Source organism: Alnus glutinosa, chromosome 9 (genome assembly GCF_958979055.1).
Source record: "Alnus glutinosa chromosome 9, dhAlnGlut1.1, whole genome shotgun sequence".
Classification (NCBI taxonomy): domain Eukaryota; kingdom Viridiplantae; phylum Streptophyta; class Magnoliopsida; order Fagales; family Betulaceae; genus Alnus; species Alnus glutinosa.
The window spans coordinates 5,798,554-5,821,127 of NC_084894.1; the positions used below are offsets into that span (position 1 = coordinate 5,798,554).

Sequence of the window (22,574 nt, forward strand, 5' to 3'; positions counted from 1 at the left end):
GGTTTAATTAATGTAAATTAAGGGGTCCAAATATACAATATTTGTGAGACAAAAAATACCCCCAAACTTACATTTTGCTAGTCCCTTAGCAAAACAAAATGAAAAACAAAATCAAAGCATGAAACATAAATCCGCTTTCGTGGGAGAGACGATTGCATTTAGCATATGCAACAAGCCTTTTAAACCCCTAGGACTCCCTAGTGGACGAGTGAAGTCTCATGAGGGTTTGCCAGAAATATACCCACAAACATTACAATACTGTGTTGTCAACAAGAAAGATTTTCTATTCAAACCATGGTTTATATGTCATTAGCATGCTTAAAAAGACAAACCCCATCATTAACATCAATAGGGGATCCAACATCAAATTACTCATGAATGGACAATTAAGACCTCACATTTTCTCAAAAGTGTAGAGTGAAATTAACATCCAATCATGAGAATTTCATATTTAAAAATCGTCACTAAAATTAACACGTGCATGATGCATCTAAGAGCATTTGTAGTGAACTCGTCTCTTTGACGAATTCACCAAATTCAGCCGAAAACCCTCAAAATCATGTCTGCAGCAAGCTCGCCTATGCTACAATAATTCAAACGAGCTTAAGAAACCCTCGTCTCTTCAGCTGAGTCGATTTCTCTCGTCTCTTATTATTTTTCATTTTTTTTATTGATTTTTCGCGGGTTCGACAAAGCCAACTTCTTCCTTCGTCTCTTTCCTGTCCCTCTTCCCCGTTCTTCTTTTGTGTTCGACGCTGGAGGTTGTCCAGGAAAAGCCGAAGAACGGGTTGAATCTAGAAGCAGAGGAGAAACCAGAGGAGAAGCCGGTTGTCGAGGGTCCGGTGGATCTTGACTTATGTCTGACAGAGGAGAAGTCGGAGAACAGGTTGGCTCCCGTGGATCTTGGGTCTGACAGAGGAGAAAGTCCAAGAGGTCTTCACCTTCGGGTTGGCGAAGGTCGGTCGGTTGAGGCAAAGGGCAACTAGATGTCAGGCACCACCGCATAACCAAATCTGAAATCCATACCCTTCCCAGCAAAAAAGCTGCAGAAATCAAAGAATCAAACACAACCCATTGATGAGAGATCCTTCCCTCAATTTCACCAAAACCCACTTCTCATAACCCCCCAAAAAAACCTGCCATGATTTCATTTATCAACACCTCCCCAAATGGGTTTTGCCTCAAAACCCTTTTCCTTTTCTCCTTGTCTCTCTTATTTTCTGTACCAATCTTGAGCTCATCCCACTTGCTGAATCTGCCAATGACTACACAGCCTTGGTCTACAAAGGGTGTGCAAATTCCAGGTTCTCCAAGACCACCTCCGACAGTGGCCAAACCACCATATCCAGTCTCTTCCAATGCAGAGGGTACCTTAGCAATTCTAAATGCTACACCTGTGTGAGCAAACTGCCCCAAATGACCGAAAGTCTGTGAAGCAAAACCGTAGCTGCGAGTTGGGTAAATCAATTTTGGTCGGTTGAAAAGTGATGAATTTAAAATTAATAAAAAATAATATTTATTTTAAAGTAGAGAATATTTGGAGAGTTTGATATTTGGAGCTTTTGAAAACTAGGTAGCTAGCTAAAATAACAAAAGTGGTATTTTTCGTCAAAATTTGCTGAAATTTTGACGAGTTCACTACAAGTGCTCTAAGGTACCAAACACACGCTAGCTAGCTTTTTTTTTTTTTTTTTTTTGAAGGGAGCTAGCTGTTTCTGCCATCAGCAACCTTTTAAAAATAAAATAAAATGAAAAATTCAAAACCATTTCATGATAAGCAACATATGTAAGGCTACGCCGGCTTCAAAACGCTATTCTTTTTCTTTCTTTAAAACGCTCTACTTCTGGTCGACCGTCCACTACGCTGACGAAGTGATAAGGTAGTTTACTAGTTTTATTATACTTATTAGGGTTAAATAGCCTGTACACCCCTGTGCTTTACGACCTTTATTTTTTGGCCCCTCAATTTCACTTTTTATCAAATTTGGTACCGGTGGCATATGAAAAGACGGAAATGGTACCTCCGTCTGATTTCCCGTCCAAAACTAACGTCCAACCACGTCATCCTACAGGTGTCGGCGTGCATACGCGACACCTGTCCCCGTGATACACTTCAGTGCTGACGTGGCTATCATTTTTCTTTATTATTATTTTAATAATTTCTTTTATATATATATATATATATATATATATATATATATATATATATATATATATATATATATATATATATATATATAAATATTAAAAAAAAAAAAATTGGGGGGTGGCTGAGGACCAAAATGGGCGTGGCCGAAACCACCCCCATTTGGCTTAGGGGTGGGTCGGCCACCCCCAAGGGCCAATGTTTTTCTCACTTTGGCCCTTGGGCGTGGCCGAACCACCCCTATGGGCCACGGGGGTGGCCGGCCACCCCCATAAGGCCTAAAGGGGTGGCTCGGCCACCCCAACAATTTTTTTTTTTATTTTTTTTTTTTCAAAAAAAAAATCTTTAAAATAATATATATTGATTTTATTTTATTTTATTTTTTGACATATCCGCACAAGAAGAGGAGGAGGGGGATTCAAACTAGTAACTTCCATTTCATGTAGCGTGGTCTCCAGGCAATTGAGCTATTCCTTGGGAACAAAAATATATTAATTGTGTACAAAGTACCATGTGTGATATATTTATAAAACCAAGGTACCATTTCTGGTAATTATTTAAACTACAAGGGACACATCATAAAATATATAAAACCATAGGGGTATACATTGGGAAAAAAATTGTGTTTAAGTAACAAACATTTGGTCATTTTTTGGGTTATATCAATTGATCACGCAGATTATTTTGTGTTTCCAATTGTTACACAGAACTGATAGCATTTTGTTATTTATTTATTTTTATTTTTTATGAAGGGTTCAATTCTTGGCAACATATTATTTTCATACACGACAGGCATATAGGTTACTTTTGGTTCAAAACATGCATACCAAATATACCAAATATTGTTTGTGTACAAAGTACCATTTGTGATATAATTACAAAAACAAAGTATTATTTTCGGTACTTATTAAAACCATATGGAGCACATCGTGAAATTTATAAAACTACAGGGGTATATATTGTAAAAGAAAAAATTATGGTTCTTAATTTTAAGGAAAACAAATTATGGGGGTGACCGGCCACGGGGGTGGTTTGGCCACCCCCCGACCGGCCGATCGGCCACCCCCAGGCCTAATAGGGGTGGCTGACCCACCTCCAAGCCAAATGGAGGTGGCTGAGCCACCCCTATATATTTTTCCATAATTTTTTTTAATTTTTATTTTTTTTTTAAAAAAAGCCTTAAAATTAAGAACCACATTTTTTTTTTTCCAATAGATACACCTATAGTTTTATAAATTTCACAATGCGCCCCATGTGGTTTTAATAAGTACCGAAAATAATACTTTGTTTTTGTAATTATACCGCAAATGGTACTTTGTACACAAACAATATTTGGTATATTTGGTATGCATGTTTTGAACCAAAAGTAACATATATGCCTGTCGTGTATGAAAATAATATGTTGGCAAGAATTGAACCATTCATAAAAAAAAAAAAAAAAAAAAAATGCAATCAGTTCTGTGTAACAATTGGAAACACAAAATAATCTGCGTGGCCAATTGATATAATCCAAAAAATGACCAAATGTTTATTATTTAAACACAATTTTTTTTCCCAATGTATATCCCTGTGGTTTTATATATTTCATGATGTGCCCCCTGTAGTTTAAATAATTACCAGAAATGGTATACCTTGGTTTTATAAATATATCACAAATGGTACTTTGTACACAATTAATATATTTTTGTTCCAAAGGAATAGCTTAATCGCCTAGAGACCACGCCACATGAAATGGAAGTTACTAGTTTGAATCCCCCTCCTCCTCTTCTTGTGCGGATATGTCAAAAAATAAAATAAAATAAAATCAATATATATTATTTTAAAGATTTTTTCTTTTTGAAAAATAAAATAAAATAAAAATAAAAATTGTTGGGGTGGCCGAGCCACCCCTTTAGGCCACATGGGGGCGGCCGGCCACCCCCATTTGGCCTGGGGGTGGGTCGGCCACCTCCAGACCGGCCGGTCTGGGGGTGGCCAAACCACCCCTTGGCCCATGGGGGTGGTTCGGCCACACCCAAGGGCCAAAGTGAGAAAAACCTTGGCCCTTGGGGGTGGCCGACCCACCCCCAAGCCAAATGGGGGTGGTTTCAGCCACCCCCATTTTGGTCCTTGGGGGTGGCTCAGCCACCCCCCATATATATAAAAGAAATCATTAAAATAATAATAAAGAAAAATGATAGCCACGTCAGCGTTGAAGTGTATCACGGGGACAGGTGTTGCGCATGCACGCCAACACCTGTAGGATGACGTGGCTGGACGTTAGTTTTGGACGGGAAATCAGACGGAGGTACTATTTCCGTCTTTTCATATACTACCGGTGCCAAATTTGATAAAAAGTGAAACTAAGGAGGCAAAAAATAAAGGTCGTAAAGCACATGGACAAATAGGTATTTAACCCTACTTATTAATGTTGACGGTATTTGACCATGTGTGAGCTCACTGATCGAGCTGCAGGCCGGTGTCGTCTTGTTGTCAAATTGTAAATATTTTGAATATAAAACTGAGACATGTCCTGACTTCACTTAAATACAAAAACCGACACGTGTGAAGTCGAAAAATAATTACTGTGTCCAAATAGGAAAAAGAATTGACACATTTGCTGACTTGACTAAGTTAAGATAACTTCTGTTTTTTATCACTTTTAAAATTATGTGTTTAAACTTTAAAATATATTAATTTTGAGTATTTATCTTTTTCATTTTTTTTTTAATTTCAGCTCTCCGTTAAAAATTTTCGCTAAATCCTGTTGAAATTTCCAAAATACCCCTATTTTTTTTTTAGAAAAAAAATGTAAGGATTTATATGTCGGTTAGAATTTAACGGAATTTACAAAAACACTCATGCCTGAATGTTTGAAATTTTTTTATAATTTTTTTAAACAAAACATTGAGTATTTTGAAAATTTTGATAGGATTTAATGAAAAGTTATAATGAATGGTTGAAATTGAAAAAAAATTTAAAAATAAATACCTTAAATTGACACTTTTTAAAATTTGGGTACTTTATTTCAAAAGTAATGAAAAATCAGAGGTTATAAGTGAAATTTTTCCTAAAAGATAATTACACTTATAGGGCTCTTGAAGATGAAACTTAACAAACGTGTCTTATATATATAAGAATTGTTTGTAATATTCTTATCTTAAAATTAATTAATTAATTTTCTGATTTGAGTATAAATGGCTTAGTATAAAATAATATAAACAAGTTTTAATTTTTAGTTGTCTTGTATTGTATGTCTCATAAAGAATTCTTATATTATTCTTAGAATGCACAATGATATTTGATAACTTATAACTATCGGTGTATGAGACTTCTGAAAATTACCTGCTTCTTTATGATTTTCATGGAAACCGAGAGCTAGCAATTACCATGTGAAATTAAAATTAAAATAAAAATGTATCCTATTGTGGAATTATGTCGAGAAATGATAAAAATAGGTAAATCAGAGACATACCATTTTATTGATAGATTAATTTGTCTTATTTTAACTCTTTCAGTGTCTCCAACAACTATTGAACGCACATTATCAATAATGAAGGCTTTTAAAACGAGATTTTATAATAAAATGAAGGATGGATTTCATGCAAATAATTTAGTTATTTATATCAAAAAGACATTTTAAGAGTTTGAATTCAGATTTGATACTTATAATTTTGTTTCTCTACGTGAGTGTCGTATGATTGATGCGATTTTAGACCCTTTGTGTTATAAATTCCATTTTGAATTGTGTTTACTATACTTTTATATATTATAATAAAAATACTGTATATAGAGAGAAAAAGAAAATTAGTCATTAAATTTCATTTTACTTTCGCCCCTAGTAACACAAATTTCTGGCTCAACCACTAAGTGAAAGGAGTGAGATTGAGATTTTGGGAGGAGAAAGGATAGATCGTATGAGGCAATGGACAAGACCTCGTAAGAGGAGGAAGAATATAGAGGCTTTGTTTGGACCATATATCTTTTCAGTAATTTCACTTCTCAAAAAAATAAAATAAAAAAATAAAAAATCAACTTCAAAACATTTTAGATGTATTTGGTAATCAATTGAGTTACCTCGATTAAAAAAAAACACAATCTCAAAACATTCTTACATTTTATATCACGTCAATCATTTTTTTATTATTCAAATAAAAAATTCACTATAAAACAAATTATTTTTTTTCACATTTTCATACAAAAAATTCAAAAAAAACTTTTATCTATTTTATCTCACATCAATCATTTACATATACTAGAAAATTCTTAATCAAACTCGAAGTGGCTCAATTGGTTGCCAAAAAAACCAATTTCAAAACATTCTATAACATTTTTTCAATTTTTATATCAAATCAATATTTTTTATTTTTTTTTATTACCATTCATGAAACTGTAGATGAAAGCTTGATAAGGAATGGGAAGAACTGAGCCAAGAAGTTTTCTTCATAACTTCTTAGCGAAGTTTTCTTCCTAACTTGGTAGAGAAGTACTTGTCGCAAGAGAGAGAACGTACGGAGCTTATATTTAAAAAAAAAAAAAACACTTTAGTTAAAGCAAAGAACTTTACTTTTGTTATAATTCCGTACAGAAAGAGAGAGAGAGAGAGAGAGAGAGAGAGAGAGAACTCAGATGGGTGTGCCGTCGTTCTTCCGGTGGTTGAAAGAGAAGTACCCAAACGTTGTGGTTAAAGCTACTGAAGATGAAGGAGAGTGCATCAACACCTCCTTGCCAAACCCTAATGGCATAGAGTTTGATAATCTCTACCTCGATTTGAATGGCATTATCCACCCCGGCTTATGCCCCGAGGATCAAGTTCGTTCTTTTTTTTTTTTTTTTTTTTTTTTTTTTTTTTTTTTTTTTTGGTCTTTCCTACTTGATGGTTATATATATAGATAGCATATTCACATCTATAATTTAAGTGCACCTTTTCTTGGTCTAAATTTTTGTTTATTTTAAATGAGGACCAATGTTTTACAAACCTAAAGATTATATTCAGTACTTCATCAGCTAGTTAGACTAAAAGATTTAATGATCATAATTATTTTTGTAATATTCATCCAAAAAAAAAATGGTAATATTTATAAGCAGGTATTTCTGATTTTTTTTTTATATATTCTTTCTAGTAAATAACTTCTTTGTATTATTGTCTTATTTTGTTCATCAGCCTAGCCCTCCAGAAACGTTCGAAGATGTATTCAATAATATCTTTGACTACGTTGACAACCTTTTCAGCATCGTAAGACCACGGAAGTTACTTTATATGGCGATAGGTGAGACTGTCCTTCAACTTGATCGACATGTTCCTTATAATTAAATATATATAGACAATTAATAATAAGGTATATATATATACATATATTGTTACTAATCGTTCTTTTTGGTTATGCATGGATGTTTGGTAGAAATACGTGCACGTGCTTAATTTGCCTTTAATAACTTCACGTACGTACTGAAATTTTCCTTAAACGTACGTAGATGGAGTTGCTCCATGGGCCAAAATGAATCAACAACGATCTGGACGTTTTCGGACTGTGAAGGCAAGGGAAAGAAATGTGAGTTTTCTGTCATCTTCAGTCTGTCTGAATTAATATAGATGATTGTTTCCTTTTATATATCTTCCTGTTGTCTACTATATATGTAGGATGCGGAGATAGAGAGGCTAATGAATGCGTTTGTAATGGAAGGAAAACCGGTTTATGATCTTCTTCATAAAGACGAATCTGAAGTTATTTTAGATTCCCATATGATCACTCCAGGCACAGAATTTATGTACAAATTTTCCAAGGCCCTCAGAAGCTATGTTATTTCACGTACAAACAGTGATCCAGGCTGGAGGGACATCAAGGTTTGGTCCTGCATATATCTGCCTGCCTTTTGAGAATTAAAACCATCATATAAAATAATATTGTATGCTAGCTTCTTAATTATCCTGTCATTCTCTATTTGATCATTTAAATAGGTTATTATTTCTGATGCCAATGTTCCTGGTGAGGGCGAACATAAGATAATGTCTTTTATTCGCCAGCAGCGAAACGTTAGTAATGGATATAATCCAAATACGAGGCACTGCGTCTGTGGTCTGGTATGACAACTCTGCTGCCTTCTGTTTGTTTGTATCGGCATACCCCAAGGTTTTCTTTTCATCCCTTAATTTTGAAATGATATTGCGTGCATATATGCAGGACGCTGATCTGATAATGCTTGCTTTAGCAACACATGAAGTTCATTTTTCCATTTTGAGAGAGGTGAATTTGAATCATTTTTGTAAATTTAAATTAGTAGAAAGGGATGAATTTAATTATTGTATTATTTTGCATGGATTCTTAATCTGAATATTACAGGAGCCTCCAACAATCGATGAAAGTCCAGTAAAGAAAAGGGCATGGTTTAAAAAGCCTTTTGAGGTACGCATGATTCACTTTGTTGGCTGGTTGTTTCAGCAGAACACAGTTCAAGAGCAGTAGATTATGTAATGAAAACACAAGATAATAATGGAAAAAGTTGCTGCAGACTTTCTGCAGAAAACTTAGCAAGCCAGAGGAGAAAAACAGAGCAAAAAACAGGGGAGAGGAAGAGAAATTTTCTGAACTTGACCTCCACTTCTTTTCTCGGTTCTTCCTTTTTCTTCTTCTTTACACATACATATTTTTCAGCAGTTTCTCCATACAAAATAAAGAGAGCCTTTTTACAAACGTATCTAGAAGGCTATGTGGATATACAACACACTAACGTTTTCACCTACTACAAACCAAGGTTTAAAAAAACACAACCACAGTAAAAAATAACTAGTCAAAGCACGTTAATTAGAAACAGCCTTGCCATCCGTGACTTTAGCTGAAAGCATTCATATATATTTATCCCTTAATACATTTTTCTTTCTGTTCCATTTGCAGTTTGTACATGTATGGATTCTGCGGGAATATTTGGAGCTTGACATCAAAATATCTGACCCTCCACCCAATCTGGAGATAGATCTTGAGCGGATAGTTGATGATTTCATTTTCATGTGCTTTTTTGTGGGCAATGATTTCCTACCCCGTATGCCTTCCTTAGAAGTTCATGAGGTCTTGTAGCCTTTTTAATTTACACTGGTTAAAACTTTTTTCTTTTCTTTTCTTTTCTTTTGATAAACAAGTGTCAGTAAGAGTTCTTTTTCGATGAATATAAGAGTTCTTTTATCACTAGTCTTTCATTTACTTGTTTATTCAATTCTTTCTTTAATATCTTAACAAAGGTATTAAAGAAAAAAGCTATATATATAATTATGCAGGCTCTGTGTATGTGTATATATATTTGAAATACGTAATATTTCAAATTAATAATTGTGATATGAAAAAGTACGTAATTATATATTATTAATGATTGAATGTCATTACTCATTGATGCGATGCAATGCAATGCATAAAGTAAATTAAAGTATTATATAAAAGAAGTAATATATATATATATAGGAGTGATACATGAATGTGCCTTTACTTGGTTTAGAAATTCTGTTTAATCTATATTAAAGTGTAGACATATTTTGGATTACTAAATTTAATGGTGAGATTAATTTGAACATTCATTCTAATAGGGTGCTATTGATTTATTGATGACTGTTTACAAGAAGGAGTTCAAGAACCTTGGTGGCTATCTACTTGACATGAGCAGGGTAACATGCATGTAACTCTCATATTAATTGTAGCTTCTTTCAATTTCTGGTTGCAATTAACTGTTAACCTTACATCTTTTAATTTTCCCATTTCCGTGTACAAAAGCTTTCTGATTCTGAAGATAAAAGAAACGGATATATAAACCTCTCCAGAGTCGAGAAGTTCATTCTTTTAGTTGGCTCATATGAAGATAAAATTTTCAACAAAAGAATATATCTTCGCGAGCGCCAACTTAGATACCTTTGCAATGATTCAGATAAAGTGAGTCAATTAAATTTCAATCAGCACTAACGGATCATGCATTCTACTCCAAAACTAATGGAACTGATGCAAAATCTAATGCCTTTTTTAGCAAGATGAACATGAAGGTCATGCATTATCCAGTGAGAAAGCTCCTACTTCCATAGATTCAGCAGATATTGCTGAAGTAAGTCGTGATTTTCTTATATTTTTCTCCCAGTCATGTATATATCTTCTTTATATAAAAAGATGTCCCATTTCTAGCAAGATGAACATGAAGGTCATGCATTATCCAGTGAGAAAGCTCCTACTTCCAGAGATTCAGCAGATATTTCTGAAGTAAGTCATGATTTTCTTATATTTTTCTCCCAGTCATGTATATATCTTCTTTATATAAAAAGATGTCCCATTTGTTTACATGTACTGAAAAAATACTTTTGGTTCTCCATTAATTACAGTTTACCTATTGGTCTTCATAATTAGTTTCTTAATTACTTTCATTCTTGGTGTTGCAGATTGATAAAAACACAGACGAGTTGATAGAAAAGTTCAATGATAATCTTCGCAAGAACTTTGACCTATTTAAGAATGGTCAATTCGTAGACAAAGTATGAATCACTGCCCTCTAAAGATTTTTCGTGTTCCTATAGAGTTCTCTTTAGAAGACTCATATCCCATACACATGCAGGTGAGACTGGGGACTACTGGCTGGAAAGAAAGATACTACAAAGAGAAATTTTCTGCAAAAACCTGGAGGGATATTGAAATCCTAAGAAAAGAACTTGTGAGCTTTTGTTAAAAACCCCTATTTAATTTTAAACTGCTTGTGTATTAGTGTTATAAGTGTAGCTGAAAGGTAGGGTTCCTAAAGTTTTAACTTCTACTGCTTGATTTCTTGAAGGTAAAGAAGTACACTGAAGGACTATTGTGGGTTCTTCTGTATTATTTTTCAGCAGTCCCATCATGGTCATGGTAAGAACAAGCTGTATAAAATGAAGTTCCCCCGGCCCTATTACAATGCTTATTAATAATGTAATGAATTATGCTACAGGTTTTACCCATACCACTATTCACCATTTGCGTCAGATTTGAAGGGCCTTGCTCAGGTCAGCGTAGAGTTTCGAAAGGGTTCCCCATTAAAACCATTTGATAGCCTATTGGCTGTACTACCCATAAAGAGGTATCAGACTTTCATGCATGTTGTATGTTTGTGCTGTAATATTTATCATAAATATATAGGTAAATTAAATGAATTAATGTGCTCCTATATATATATATATATATGTAGTGCTCATGTGCTTCCCAAAGTTTACCAGGCTCTGATGACAGATGCAGAGTTCAAGCTCATTGATTTTTATCCTACTGGTAAACTCTGTTTTTTTAGAGTTTAGGGTTTAAAACCAATGAATTTGATATAAAAAACTGACACTTATCTTTCTTTTATGCTTAGATTTTGATATCGATCTGGATGGAAAACGTTTTCAGTGGCAGGTCTGCTTATATTTCTTATATTTTTGTTTATAATGTCTTAAAAAGACACCTGCAACTCTGTAACTACTTGATTTTACACATTCCATATGGTGAAGTGGTGATATATATGTTCTATTTTCTGTTTCTCATTAAGGGAATCGCCAAGCTCCCATTTGTAGAGGAAGAACGCCTTCTATCCGAAACCAAAGAATTAGAGAGTGGTCTACTGGTATTACACTTTATCCTTCTTAATTTTTCAAACTTTATGTTCTATAGAGATTCGAAGCGTTTTTCTAACTTTATTTAATAGGAGGATGAAGCATTGAGGAACAGAAACAATGTTGATCAGTTATATGTGAGTAGCACACACAAGTTGGCATCGCAAATTTTGTCACTTTCCCCAAATGAAAACGAAGTGGTTGAGATTGATACCAGTATGAGGTGGGTGGATTCTTATGCTAGCTTGTCTTTTCTTCATCAGTGTGCCTCTGTTTCCTTTCTTTAACATCATATTTATTATTGTTGTTGACAAATGAATTCTTGATGCCCGGCATAACTAGGTTTGTTTTGACAGCGTCAAATAGTAGCAGAAATTAAGAATTAAAGATTTAATGGGGAATTCAAGAAGAGATAAAATAACAAATAGAAAAGAGAAATACCCTATTTGCCAAAAATATTCAAACAAAGAAATAACTCTGAAAGACTGGAATTTAATTGATACTACAAAACTGAATTCCAAGATAATACATATATGCCTTTATATAGGCTGAGTTTAAGTGTTTTCCATGCAAAACACTTAAAGATAAAGTAAGAAAGAAAAAATAACTCTAAACTTAAAGACAAAACAAAAATACTTGTAGAAAAAGTAAAAGATATTATTATAAAATAATCCTAAAATATTATGCATGATTCTTTCAATTCTTGTGCAGATCTTCTTTATTAAGATATTTCAATGCCATTAATTTCGTATCTGACAACTCAGCTACTGATTCAGTGTATGCTCCTACATTAATTTCCCGCTGAATAAACTGATCAATTAACTTTTTCTCTTCTTTTCTTTTTTTACATGTCAGTGATGGTATTTCCGGTTTTATTCATCTTCCTAATGAGGATACTGAAATAGTTCACAGGGAAGTCCATAACAGCATTGAAGAGAACTGTGTCTTGTAAGGAAACAACATTAAAAACACATTTTTCCAGTCTTGTTTTCTTTTTTATTTATCCTCTGATATCACTTATATTAATGTTGCAGATGTGTGTCTTTTGAGATGCGTGATGTTGTGCATATTCCTGGCTTACTTGATGGTGTTATCCTTCCAATTAAGGTACTTTTTTTTTTTTTTAATACAAATATGTTCTTTTGATTTCTACCAAAAAAAAGGGGGGTTAAATACCTAATTGCCCCATGTGGTTTACAAATTTTATTTTTTGCTCATTGAGTTTTCATTTTTATCATAGGAGGGACCTGTACTATAGAAAAAGACGAAAATGATACCTCCGTTCATTTTTCCGTCCAAACTAACTTCCTGCCATGTCATCCGACACCTGTTCCCAGAGTCATGTCAGCGTTGACGTGGCTACTATATGTATATATATAAGGACTCAAAAAAAAATAAAAAAATTCTAGGAGCCACCCCCAAGGACCAAAACCCTTTTTTTTTTTTGTTCTTTTTTTTTTTTTTTTTCACTTTTGCCCCTGGGCCACAGGGGTAGTTCAGCCATCCCCAGTTTCGGTCACCCCTAAAACTGGCCTTGGGGGTGAGCCACCCCTAGATTTTTTTTTTTTTTTTTTTTAAGTTTTAAAATAAAATATATATATATATATATATATATATATATATATATATATATATATATATATATATATATATATATATATATATATATATATATATATATATAGTAGTCACGTCAGCACTGACATGGCTCTAGGGACAGGTGTTGCACAGGTAAGCCAACACGTGTAGAATGACGTGGCGGAACGTTAGTTTTGGACGGAAAAATGAACAGATATACCATTTCTGTCTTTTCTCATAGTACAGGTACCTCATATGATAAAAATAAAATTTCAGGGGACAAAAAATTAAGTTTTTAAATCACAAGGGTGTGTAAGGTATTTAACCAAAAAAAACAAACACAAACCATTTACTGTAAAACGACAATATTATGCATGCAGAGTATTGCCGAAGAAGATATTATGGAAACAAAACTATGGCATGAAAACTATGGTAACAAACCCTACAGCAGGTATGATATCTCAGTTCTTGCTTGCCCCTGTTCAATTTGTTTCTTTATTTGGTTGATGCAATAGGGTGATTGGGATGAGAGTTGCAGATTGCAGAACGAAAGATGGAGAAAAGCATATAGTAGCTCGAATTCTGCTTCAAGCATCTCCCCTAAGATGATACATGAAGGCTATCAGAGTAGATTTACTACAGATTCATCTTCTGAGGTGATATATAAAGGTGCTGGTGTTGGATGGGGTGGTGGTAGAGGAAAAGTGAATGATACTTCCAATATAAACAAACATATTGAGAGTAGAGAAAGAGTCACATTACCTAGAAATGGTGAAACATCTGGCACAAACAATGTGCGGCAGCAGAGAATAAATTTCAGGGATCCTAGCCAACAAGGGAGGGGACAGCACGGTGCAACAGTTTCTCCGACTTCCTCTTTGAAACACAGTTCTGCTACCAGCTCTGTGCAGGGCCGTGGCAGAAGCCGACATTCTTCTGTCGAGGAAAGTGCCAGCCACTGAATGTACATTTTTCTGACATTCTTCCAACGTTGCGTGTGCTAATCAAGTGCTTTGTAACATATACCTTTTCTGATTTCAAGTTTCTTTGACTGAGACTCATGTGCTATGACATGTCTAAGTTGCTGCATTTGTAAGTGATCTCATTTCCGGAAAGGCCGTTCATGCATGTAAAATGATTGATGATGTGATCGTCAGATGCTTATTTCTTTTTGGCTGAAAGTTCTTAGCGGCTAGCACCAAAATATTTGCTATTTTACTGTTGTTTACTTTCAAGCTCTTTGGACACAGAGGAACTGCCTTAGAGCAGCAGCAGATTTCCAACGGCCATTTTCCTTATTTGGGGAAAAAAAATTTAGAGAATCAAACCACTTCTTCTTCTTCTGCTTCTTCTTTTTCTTTTTTTTTTTAAAAAAAAAATTACCCAACAACTTCCCTTTATCTTTCCTTATATATTAAAATAATATTTTTTTTATCTTTCATTTTTTTTTTCCTTTTTAACTTTATTCAATATTCTAGAAGCATCCGCTCATCCCTCCACCAGTTCCTCTTCGCCATTCCATCCCCTCCACCAGCTTCATCCCCAACCTTGGTCACCCAAATCAAAACCACCCAAAAACTTCCAACTCAATCTGGGTGAAATCCATTACACCGACCTCCACCTCATTCTTTTTTTTTACACTTTATTCCGGAAGGTGCCATTTCTGAATCAAAGGTGCCATTTCTGAATTTCTTGAGCTCCTCGACCTTCAAGTGCAATCAAAACAATAACGTAAAAAGAGAACCTCAAAATTACTAGAAACAATTGGGAAAGAAAATCAAAGACTAGAGGATTTTCTCGGAAAAGATTTGATTGGGAAATGTGACTTTCTCGAAAAATTCTCAACTGAGGACGGCTTATGAGTTGAGACCGAAACAACATACAGGGGGAGTCAGAATCCTGGGAGATTTCGTTTCGTGATGGCAATGGGCTACGGTTGCTAGTTCGGGTCACCATCCGCTCAGTCTCCCCATTCCTCACACCCACCTCCTCCAGCAGCGGTGCGTCGCTCAAAGTCGTCCCGTGCATGGCGCCCACCAAGAAGTAGTCGTACGTATTATCGTGGTGTTGCGGCGGCATTGGCACCTCCTCCTGCGGGACCCTCGCCAACGGCGGCAGGACCCCTCGACGTCCAAAACTCTAGCGTTCACTGCTATTGGAACGCCTTCTCAGGAGGTTGAAGGAAGGTGAAGCGTTTTTTTGATAGAGGAGACAAAGAGAAAAGGCGTGTGGGAGGAGATATAAAAGCTTCTGTGCCAATAAAATATTGGATTGGATAGTTATAGTGCTACCCAATGTAGCTACACAAGGGTGGAGCTCTAAAATTGGGCAACAGCTGTGGTGTCATTTTTTGTAATTTTTTTTTTCAAATTTTCTCTATTTTAGAGAAAGAAACTATTTATAGGGCATCTGTTGCTAGTGCTTTGCTTTTAGTACAAGATAGTTGTTGCTTTATCAAGGCATACTGCACGTCTTGGCATTTTCGACTTTGCTTCCTATGTTGTAGCTAAGGAAGTTGCTTTGATCACAGCTGATGGGTTTTGGCCAACTCTGAGAATGAAGGTACTTCTGGGAAGTTGCTTTGATCACTGCTGATGGGTTTTGGCCAACTCTGAGAATGAAGGTACTGAAGTATTTCAAAACAATACATCACTTCTTTCGGTGTCACTGTTGCATTCACCCTCACCATTAGCCCCACTTCCACCCTGCCCCTCACCATTACCATCACCCTAACGGTTAGCATCAAAATGTGACATAAAAATGTAAGATGTTTAAGTAAGTTAACGGTCAAGATGCCTGGAAGCTATAACTCCATTCTGTATAGTTTCTCTCGAGTTCTTCTTTTAAGTTTTCGTGCTCTCTCTCAGGTCAATCTGTTTATCATCTCGAATTTATATATATATATATATATATATATATATATATATATATATATATATATATATATATATATATATATATATATATATATATATACATATAAGGAAGAAGGGGCTACTGTTGTACTTTTCTACCTGGACCCGATCATATTGTGCGTGTTTTTTTCCTACTTTATTTTATCGTTTCTCTCCCTCTCGAGTCTCAACAAAACCAGCGTCTTCCCCATTTACTCATCCGCCGCTCCATCCCCTCCATTCTCTTGAGTTTACGATAGACCATTAATCGCTGAGCTTCAGCCCAGAATGCCACGCTCAAATCCTCACTCATGGGATCGGACAAAATCCTTTTCTCGGAGTCGCCACGAAGCTCGTCTCTGTGTACGCTATATGTGGAAGCCCAGCTCGGTCACGACTCACGGTTCGTGTTTTACTCGGTTGAGCTCAAGAATGTGTACCTATGGAACTCTTTGATTATTGGGTATGTGAAAAAGCGTGTCTATAATGAGGTTTTTGATTTATTCAACGAAATATGCTGTAGTGATGAAATGCCGGATGATTATACTCTCGCGATGCTTGCGAAAGCATCCGGCGAGATTGGAGACTCAGTTGCCGGGAAATTGATTCACGGCAAGAGTTTATGAATTGGGTTTCTTTTGGATACGGTTGTTGCGAATTCGTTGATGCGGATGTACTGTAAATGCGTGGAATTTAGTGAATCCCGGAATTTGTTTGATGAAATGCCGAAGAGAAATTAATGTTCTTGAATGTAATAATAGCGGACTATGCGACCTCCAGGGGTTGCAGTTTTGATAAGGAATTGGGGCAGGTGGTAAAATATATACAGAATGATGGGGTGAAACCCGATGGGTTTACAATTTCGATTCTGCTGCCTCTTTGTGGCGATGATAGTGGGAGATGGGATTAAGGGAGGGAGCTTCGTTGTTATGTTGTGAAGAATGAATTGGATTTGGGTTTTGGATCGGTTATTCATTTGGGGTGTTGTTGGGGAATGCTGGGGTACCCACCAGCATCCCACCAAGCCTACGTGGCTTTGATTTTTTATTTTTTTTTTTAAATGTAAGGAATTTCTTTTCAGTTTTTAAGTTTTAGTAATTTCTTTTGATTTTTTAATCTAAAACTCAAAACGAGTTGAGAGGGAATTTTTTTTCATTTCTCCTCCCAATGCATCTCTCTCTCTTTTCCGGCCGTTTTAACCGGCGACGTCTTCACCGGACGGCTGTCCGTCATTCTTCCCCTCCCAATGCGTTTCTCTCTCTCTCCTCCTGCTGGTGGTCGCCCTTCACCAGCGCCGTCTCCACCGTCCGTCCTCTCTCTTCTCTCTCGTCCGTCCTTCTCTGACAGCGAGTTCTTGTCTCCGGCAGGGTGTCCTTCTCCGGCAGCGTGACCGTGTCTCGTGTCTCCAGCGTTATTCAACTGCCTGGTATTTTCTCTCTAGCATTTTTATGGGTATACTGTGGTGGGTGGTTCTGATCCGGTTTGAGAGAGAAAAATCGCTTTTTTGTTGGTTGGTGTTGGTGATTTTCTTGGTTCTGATTGTTGGATGGTTCTGATTGTGGGATTTTATCAGTTGGGTGGTAGAAATCAACATGATTAAAGTACACCTATTTTCATGGTGGTTTGTTTCAATTAGGTGTCAATATCTACATAATAGATGATCATCAGGTTGATTTAGAGAATTATGAGTAGCTTGTAGTATTATGGTTGAAATGGCAATTTTTTACATCAATTTATTCAGTTTTATCAACTATTTATTTTTGAATGTATTTTCTAACCCAGCAAACTAGTGATCCTAGAAGTGGCTTTGCCATTGCGGAGAAGGGATAACGTAACTATGTTGATAACTTAACTATTTTCTTACCCGGCAAACTAGCTATTGCTTGTTGTATTTATTGTTTTTAAAAAACGATTGCAGCTTGAGCAACAAATTGTGGCAGGAATTGGGTATATGCAGGAATTGGAATATAGGAAAAGAGATTTTGGTTTGAAGGTTTGTTGGCGAGTTCCTCTTGAGCAGCTGCAGACCTGTTGCAAAAGTGGTGAAGTATGTGTGTTCTGGTGTTTGGGGTAGCTGTTGGTCTCAGCTTAAGACTGATGTTTTTCTGCAATTCTACTGTTCATGGGTCAATTTGTTGTTGAGGTCGCTATTGTTTTGCCTTTTGGTGGCTTGTTGGGGCCTCGTGTAGGCGTTGTATATTTTTTTTTTTGATAGCTGCTGGTTTTAGATGTTTTGTGCGTATTTGTAACTTTAAGAATTTTGAATTTTACATTTTAGGGGTGTTCAAACGGGACGGTTATAACCGCTTTAAAACCGCTAACCGCTTAAAACCGCTAACCGCTTTTAAAAGCGGTTATAGGGTTTTAAAAGCGGTTATAAATAACCGCTAACCGCTTATATATATATATATATTAAAAAAAAAAAAAAAAACTGACCTGAGAGGCGTCGTTTTGGGCATTGCTGAATGCCCAAAACGACGCCGTTTTAGTAATATATATAAACCATATTTTCTGAGGATTAGGTTTAGGTTTCCAACTTTCCATTTCATTTTCCTCTCGCCGACGCCGTCTCTGCTTCTCTGCAGTCTGCCCTCTCATCTCTCTCGTCTCTGCCCTCTGCCCTCTCGTCTCTCTCGTCTCTGCCCTCTGCCCTCTCGTCTCTCTCGTCTCTGCCCTCTCGTCTCTCTCGTCTCTGCCCTCTGCCCTCTCGTCTCTCTCGTCTCTGCCCTCTCGTCTCTCTCGTCTCAGCCGCCGCTCGTCTCAGCTGCCGCTCGTCTCCGCTTCCGGTCGTCTCCGCCGCCACTACACTGTAAGTTTCTCTCAGTTTTGGTAGATACTAGATAGTCCTTTTTCCTTTTGTTGTGAATAAATATATTTGTAGATTTAATTTAATGATTAAAAAAAAAAACTGTATATAGCAACTCTACTGGAATCTGACAAGATAGAGGAAATTATGTAGTCTAAATCTTGAATGGTCAAAATGTGACATCAGAATGCCTGAATTTTTCAATGTCAGTGCTATAATTAGTTGTTTAACTCTGTTGTCTATCAGCTTGGGAGTTTCTCTTTTCCATTGAGCATATGGATATAGAACTAGTGAAATGAAATCCTTGTAGACTCATGCACAAATATCTTTATTCTGTGTTTTTTTTTTTTTTTTTTTTATTTTTCCTTTTGGATTTCCTCTCCTCTGGTAGTGTCATCACTGTCGTATAGATCTGGTTTGTTGAGTAGTTTTTGGACGGTCAGAGTCTCAGGACTTCCATATTATACTAGATGTTCATCTCTTTATTATTATCATTTTTGTCTATTTAGTTTTTTCTGTTTCTTTCAATTGGGTTACGAGCATCTATTTTTGTCTATTTAGTTTTTTCTGTTTCTGTTTCTTATAGCCAGCCCATCACTGTTTCAGTATTTGATAGCCTGTCTCTTGCACAAACAATCACAGGCCATTATCTACCTGTGAATTAATTTTGGTGGATTTTAGTATTTGTTTGAGTAGTCCACACAAATATGTAAGTGAACTAAAATTTGTAAACCTAAGAAATCGAATCTAAGCAGATGTAAGTCCATCTTTCACATTTAACATGTTTGATTCAATCTCTAGTGATCAAGGGTGGTTCATAAAAATTAGAAGAAGAGAAAAATTAATGGTTGTTTTACTTTTGACTGTTAGAGTTGCTGGGATTTGAATGTTGGAATGGGAGGTAGCGTGTGGGCTTGCTGGGATTTGCTGGGATTTGAATGTTGGATAAGGAATACTCCAATTAACATTCGGGAGTTGGAGGAATTTGTGGAAAGCTTTGATGAAGAAGGTAAATGTTTGTAAATTAGTTGTAACTTTTCATTTGTATAATTATTATTTTTGAAACTTACTTAGTTACTTTTCAATTAACTAAAGCTTCTTCTTTTGTAGATTGCGCTCAATCAAGGAACGAAGCATCCTTGGACGGTGACTATGTGGATTTGTAATTTTTGAATTTTAGATTTGTAATGTCTTGGACTATTTGTTTATTTGGATTTGTTTGGTTTTAGAATTTGGAGTATGTGCCTATGTGGTTATTTTGGATTTGTAATGTCTTGGAGTATTTGTTTTGTTTATTTGGATTTGTTTGGTTTTAGAATTTAGAGTATGTGCCTATGTGGTTATTTGGATTTGTAATTTTTTGCTTTTGAATTTGGTTATTTTGGATTTGTAATGTCTTTGAGTATTTGATTATTTGGATTTGTTTGGTTTTGGATTTAGAATATGTTTGGATTAGTAATTTTGTAACAAAGGACAAAAGGCCCAAAAAGTATTAAATTTTTTTCTTGAAAAATCTGTACAAAAAATGGCCCAAAAAATATGCACAAAAAAAGGCCCAAAAAATCTGTACAAAAAATGGCCCAAAACAGGTGTAAACCTGGCCCAAAACAGGTGTAAAAATAGCCCAAAACTGATTTTAACCCGACCCAAAACCGGTCTAAACCCGGCCCAAAACCGGAATTCGAAAGCGGTTTCAAACCGCCGGTTATAACCGCTAACCGGCGGTTATAAAAATAACCGCCTCCGCCAAGGCGGTTAGCGGTTGCGGTTGGTAAAATGAAAATAACCGCTAGGCGGTTAGCGGTTGCGGTTTTAGCCAATAACCGCCGGTTATAACCGCCTATAATACATTTGACACAACAACAATTTGTAAATCTATATATTTATTCAATGAATACTTTATTTTGGTTAAGTCAGCCAAGACGGTTCCTCAATTTCTTTGACCACCATATACATGAAGCTAATTAAGCAAATCTCTCCCATAAGGTTTATGCTAGCCCTTCGTTCTAAGCTAAAAATGACATCTCACTTGACATTGCCAACGAACTTATGTGGCTTAAAGGGTAAGCAACTAAGCATGGCCTTGGTGGTAGTTGAAATCCATCGCATACTAAATTCTAAACAAAGCCTTGAAGCTATTCATGAGTATGGCACACCTTGATCCCTTTAAACTCAAATTTTAATCAGTCTTGGTGTACTCATTTATATTGCCTACTGCCTCTAAACTACAAGAATTTGAATAAAATTTGGAAATGGTAGCTTAATTAGCCTGGTATGCTGACCATAGTTTCTATTAATAATTAACGATGTACAATTGAAATGTATATATTAAGCTAAAAGATTACAACAGATAAGTTACAGTTTGAATTATAGTTACAGAAGTCAATTACAAAAAATACAACCTATGTCCTATCCTTTGAATGCTGTGACTCTTGCAACTCATCCCCTTGCTTTCAAGAATTCATAAAGTGACTTTTGCAACTCATCATCCAACTCCCTGTAAAAAGCCAATTTAAAAAATCACGTCAACTCATAAACCAATTGCAACTGATCGCATAATTCATCTAAACTATCTGTTTGAGTAAATCATATTAGCAGACCAAATTCTAATATAGAAGCAGAAGTACTTATCCAACTTCTAATTCTATTTCATGAACAACTGGAATTTTAGCTCCATTCTGAAGTAGCTGCCTGGTGAGAATCCTCAGAAGCTTCTTCACTTTCATCACATTCTTGCTGATCACCATCTTCATCTTGTTGCTTGTCTTCTGAACTAACAAGCAATGGTTGTTCAAGTCCTTTCTCAAGTGCATCATTCTCTACTGCTTCTGCCATCCAAAGTACACCATAAGAATAAATATTTCTAAGAGAGAACATTATGGTTAAAAGTGACAGTTTTTGTTACACTTCAAAAAATTATCAACGGGTAAATCACTAAGCGATTTAAGATTGACTGTTTCTTTTGCAATTTAACTGATTTTTAAAGTTTCTACAATGTAAAAATAATTTCAAAAGAAAATATTAGAATAGCTATGGTCACATTAAAGTGTTAACGCTTCAATCTACAGCTTATGAATGATCTAACATTGACAGAATTGAATTGTGGAAGATCTCAACCAAAAAGTAGCACCATATAAATGAACATACCAGCATTAGATTCCTGTGGTATAGTACTATTCTCCTCAATCTCATGAGAAGGTTCTTTAAATGAGATACACAACCAAAGTATATAAGCCACGCAACAGCCATAACCCAGCCGGGCAAAGTGTCTTCATTGAATGTAAGCTCGTAGATCCTGAAATTAGTTTGAAGAAAACCACCTAGAGCAGGACCACAAGCCATTCCGAGAGCACTGGCACTTACAAAACCTGCTGATGCCTGCATGCGGAATTTCAGTGGCACGCAGTCACTAATATACCTCCGGTTAACAGCTCGGGCAGAACCCAGTCTGCAATTTATCAAGTATGACTTTGTTAATACATATAACGAATTTTAAATAATCGAATCTCTAAATCTTACCACCTTACACTATTTCTAGCTTGAAGTTAACTTGAGTCTTCTAATAATAATTTAAGATCTGGTACTGCACTC

At 35.7% G+C, this 22,574-nt stretch overlaps 1 protein-coding gene and 1 long non-coding RNA gene across 2 annotated transcripts; both read left to right on the plus strand.

The window, feature by feature from the left end:
* Positions 1–6,710: 6,710 nt before the first annotated feature.
* LOC133877010 (5'-3' exoribonuclease 3-like) lies at positions 6,711–14,500 on the plus strand. The gene is made up of 24 exons (XM_062315244.1): positions 6,711–6,937; positions 7,290–7,395; positions 7,601–7,677; positions 7,767–7,970; positions 8,085–8,207; positions 8,308–8,370; positions 8,467–8,529; positions 9,019–9,189; positions 9,699–9,776; positions 9,883–10,038; positions 10,130–10,204; positions 10,282–10,356; positions 10,533–10,625; positions 10,706–10,801; positions 10,919–10,989; positions 11,069–11,197; positions 11,306–11,382; positions 11,468–11,508; positions 11,642–11,716; positions 11,798–11,928; positions 12,561–12,653; positions 12,740–12,812; positions 13,664–13,734; positions 13,822–14,500. The coding sequence occupies exons 1-24, from the start codon at positions 6,755–6,757 to the stop codon at positions 14,243–14,245; spliced, it is 2,748 nt and encodes a 915-aa protein (XP_062171228.1). The 5' UTR covers positions 6,711–6,754; the 3' UTR covers positions 14,246–14,500.
* Positions 14,501–17,276: 2,776 nt separating this feature from the next.
* On the plus strand, positions 17,277–18,489 carry LOC133878564 (uncharacterized). The gene is made up of 3 exons (XR_009901931.1): positions 17,277–17,603; positions 17,960–18,008; positions 18,096–18,489. It is a non-coding gene; the product is annotated as an uncharacterized LOC133878564 (long non-coding RNA).
* Positions 18,490–22,574: the final 4,085 nt, after the last annotated feature.

Bases quoted from the DNA above. Each gene is read 5' to 3' on its own strand.
- LOC133877010 (XM_062315244.1), top strand. From the start codon at position 6,755: ATGGGTGTGCCGTCGTTCTTCCGGTGGTTGAAAGAGAAGTACCCAAAC. The intron at 10,357-10,532 runs GTAAGTCATGAT...TTGGTGTTGCAG, and splicing joins ATTCAGCAGATATTTCTGAA to ATTGATAAAAACACAGACGA. The intron at 11,929-12,560 runs GTGGGTGGATTC...TTTACATGTCAG, and splicing joins GAGATTGATACCAGTATGAG to TGATGGTATTTCCGGTTTTA.